The sequence below is a fragment of the Diospyros lotus genome, chromosome 8 (assembly GCF_014633365.1).
Source record: "Diospyros lotus cultivar Yz01 chromosome 8, ASM1463336v1, whole genome shotgun sequence".
Lineage (NCBI taxonomy): Eukaryota > Viridiplantae > Streptophyta > Magnoliopsida > Ericales > Ebenaceae > Diospyros > Diospyros lotus.
Window position 1 is genome coordinate 34,529,947 of NC_068345.1, and position 3,389 is coordinate 34,533,335.

General features: G+C 42.9%; 1 protein-coding gene across 1 annotated transcript; it reads right to left on the reverse strand.

Annotated features, from left to right (window-relative positions):
- Positions 1–570: 570 nt before the first annotated feature.
- Positions 571–2,091, reverse strand: LOC127808329 (protein UNUSUAL FLORAL ORGANS). The gene has a single exon (XM_052346831.1). The coding sequence runs from the start codon at positions 2,023–2,025 to the stop codon at positions 718–720; it is 1,308 nt and encodes a 435-aa protein (XP_052202791.1). The 5' UTR covers positions 2,026–2,091; the 3' UTR covers positions 571–717.
- Between the last annotated feature and the right edge of the window lie 1,298 nt (positions 2,092–3,389).

Consider the following 3,389-nt stretch of genomic DNA (forward strand, 5'->3'; position numbering starts at 1 on the left):
CAATTATATGAATAATTTTATTTCCATTATTAAAAGAAAATTTCATTAGATAACATTAAAGTTATTAAATTATATCAAAATAAATTAAGTAAGTGTTTAAATAATTTAAAAATAATTATTGCTATTGTTTTATGAACCTTTAAATTAGATGATCAATTTTTTTTTTTTTTTGTAGCAGATTGTTATAAATATAAACATTACAATCAATACTTACTATTATTTTAAAAATTAATTAAATTAACAATATCATAAAAATAATTTACAAATTTGCTAGTTTGATAAATAGCTCAAATTAATATTGATAATATGCATTGGTTACACAGATAGAGAATATAATTATGAAAGATTTAGAAGCAGTGGTACAACCGAAGGAGAGTGATAAGATCAAGATTTCATTCTACCACCTAAAAGTTGACATTTTTTTATATACAAGCGATTCAAACCTAGAACTCTTCGAATATTTAAACTTAGCTTCTAGATAGATAGATAGATATCATTTTAACATGCGATCACACAACACGCATTAATTAATTTAATTAGATTGTACGTAATTCGGTAAAGTGCCTGCCTCCTTACTTGCAACTAACCCTACCTCCGACTACTGCTACCATCGCCGGCCGGAGTTGCTCGCTTCTCTAACGTGGCCATTTTAGCTAGGCTCATATAATTATGGATGTGGATACCCAAGTTGAAGTTGGAAATGTATCAGTTTTTTAATTAGCCGCTGAACGGCTGAAAGGGAAGTGCAAGCTGATCGAGAAGAGCGGTAACCGGAGCGGCGAGACTTGGCTCGTACGCAAAGCCATGCAAGTCCGAGCCTTCTCCGTTGCCGCCACGAACGAAAGGGAACGGCGGAATCCAGAGCCACCGCTTCCTCTGAAAATCAAACAGCAAGGCCTTCTCCGACCGGTGAATCATTAAGAGCACAAACTCGCCGTGCCCTACGCAGTCGAACCCCCGGCCCCTTTCCGCCTCCTCGAACTGCAGATACAGCTGCTGTGGCATCCTCTCGATCTCCGCCCATGTCGTGCCGCAGGGTTGCAGTCCCCACATTCTCAGGCTCTTCGGCACGTTAAGCTTGCTCTTCTCCACTGCCGCCACCAGAATCAGCTGCCCCCTGCTTTCGACCAAGCTCGGCGATCTCAGAAACCTCCTCATCGGGGCCTGGATTTTTCCCCATTCATTCGAAGTCACGTCGAAGAAGACGACGCTGAATGGACTGTAGTTCATGGAGTAGAATCTTCCTTGATTGTAGACCATGCGGCCTGATTCGAGGCTGCAAAGCCGCGGGAGCGACGAAGTGGTTCCCCAGATGGAGTAGAACCCGGATGCATCCATGTGGAAGCTTTCGGCGGTAAGGTTTTTCACGGCGAACGGAGATATCAGGTCGTCTCCGGCGACGACGAGGTCCACCGACGTGTTGGTTACGGTTAGTCCGATTGATGGGAAGAGGCGAGGACGGAGCGTGGCGGGTAAGGGAGTTAGAGACCCGACTAGCGGGTTGCATAGGAGGAGGCTCTTGGAACCGGCCTCGTCGGAGATCCAGCAGACGAGTCCACCGGAAGATGAGGCCGGAGAGAACCCCGGCGGGATCAAAGAGAAAGAAAGTCGGTACCATGCAACTTCGTGGGGATCAAAGAGGTAACCTTCTCGATCAGTGGTGCCATTACCACCGCTGTTATATATGTAGCTTTTGAGGCTGTTCTGCTTGAAGAAGAGGAACCAATGGTGGCTGCGCGAGACCTGGAGGTAGAGTTCGAGGAAGGCGTTGGAAAACAGGAGGCCGTACCATCTCTTACAGACGGATCGGGCTCGGAAGAAGGCCGGCGGCGGGAGGAAGGCGACTACTCGATCGAGAAGCCTCTGAGGAAGCTTGCCCCAGATTCGACTGTCCATCCATGGACTACGGGAAGCGGAAGGGGAAGAGGAAGAACCAGGGTAACAAGCACCACTACTTCCGCCGGCAGCCAAAGTACTGTAGCAAAGGGATATTGGCGTTATTGAAGTAGTGCCAAATGCTTCCATATTTCAGTGAAATTAAGGTTGTCTTCTAGTTGGGTTGGGATGGAATAATGATGAAGGAAGGAAGGAAGGAATTGGGGGTTGACGAGGAGGAAGATATATGCTTGGTTGGGTAGGAGACAGAAAAAACTAGTGAAAGAGAATAAAGAAATGAAGGAATTAGAAAAGGGAGAAGTATGCTGTTGGTGTTTGTTGGGTTGGGGTGGTCATTGAGACTGGTTGTCTTGGTTGGGCAGGGAGACAAGTGTTTATATAGGAATAGCTAGGATGAATCCATGAATGAGGGGGAACTAGCTGGCGCTGCTTTTGATCTTGGTGTTTGAGTTTACGACTTGCTCTTCATTTTTTGTGTGAAAATGGCAGTCCGTCTGAGTCAGTGGCAGTATTGTTTGTGATGGATCCATCTATCGTTTCAGTGTTTTCTTGTCACATACAGCCGAGGAAGGTCGGACAATCAAGCTATGAGAAATGTACGGACGGACTCCCCGAGAGAGAGAGAGAGGAGAGTGAGAGAAGCCGTACAAGTTCTAAAATACTTTGGGACAAGTAGAAAAGCCAAAAAAAAAAATTGAAAATATTTCTTGTTATTTGGATAACATTAATGATTAATGATAAATAGTATAAGGGTGAGTTTGAATGCTTAAGAAAGTCATTAAAATTCATGTTGTCACAATATTAATTACTTCCCAAAACAGTTTCATTAAATTCCATTTTAATGAATCAAATCATCTTCTACCCTAAACCCAGTTTCGTTTCTTCCCCTACTTTAAAATGCAACGTGATTCAGAGAGACAAGAAGTAAATCTAAATCTAAATAAAATTAAACAAAAATACTTACATATATATATATTTCTAATACATTCCATATTTAAGGCGTTTACCAAATGACGAAGATCGCTTCCACCCAATCCTATCCCCTCTACTGAACACACTGTGGTATATATATATATATATATATATATGTGATTGTGTATACAAATGACCCGACCCATGAGTTAGGGGCGGTTCCATTTCCATTCATTCTACATTGATCACCCGAATCCGGCTGGTTTAGGGGGGTCGAAGGGTGTTTAAAATGGGGGGATTAGGGAGGAAAAGGAAAGAGCTTAAAGATAAAGTCGACACGTATATTGTATTGATTATGAAGCATTGCAGAAAAATGAGTTGCAGTCAGGGAAGAAGAACGCCGAGAGAGAGAGAGAGAGAGAGAGAGAGATCATTTGTCCAATCGGATCTGAGAAAGTGTCAACAGTTTGACGTGAAACCCAAAAAACGCTATGAAATCCAACCCAATCTAAGAAATCGCTCTTCTTCTTCATCTTCTTCTTCTTCTTCCTTCACTCACTCATAATCTCTCTCTCTCTCTC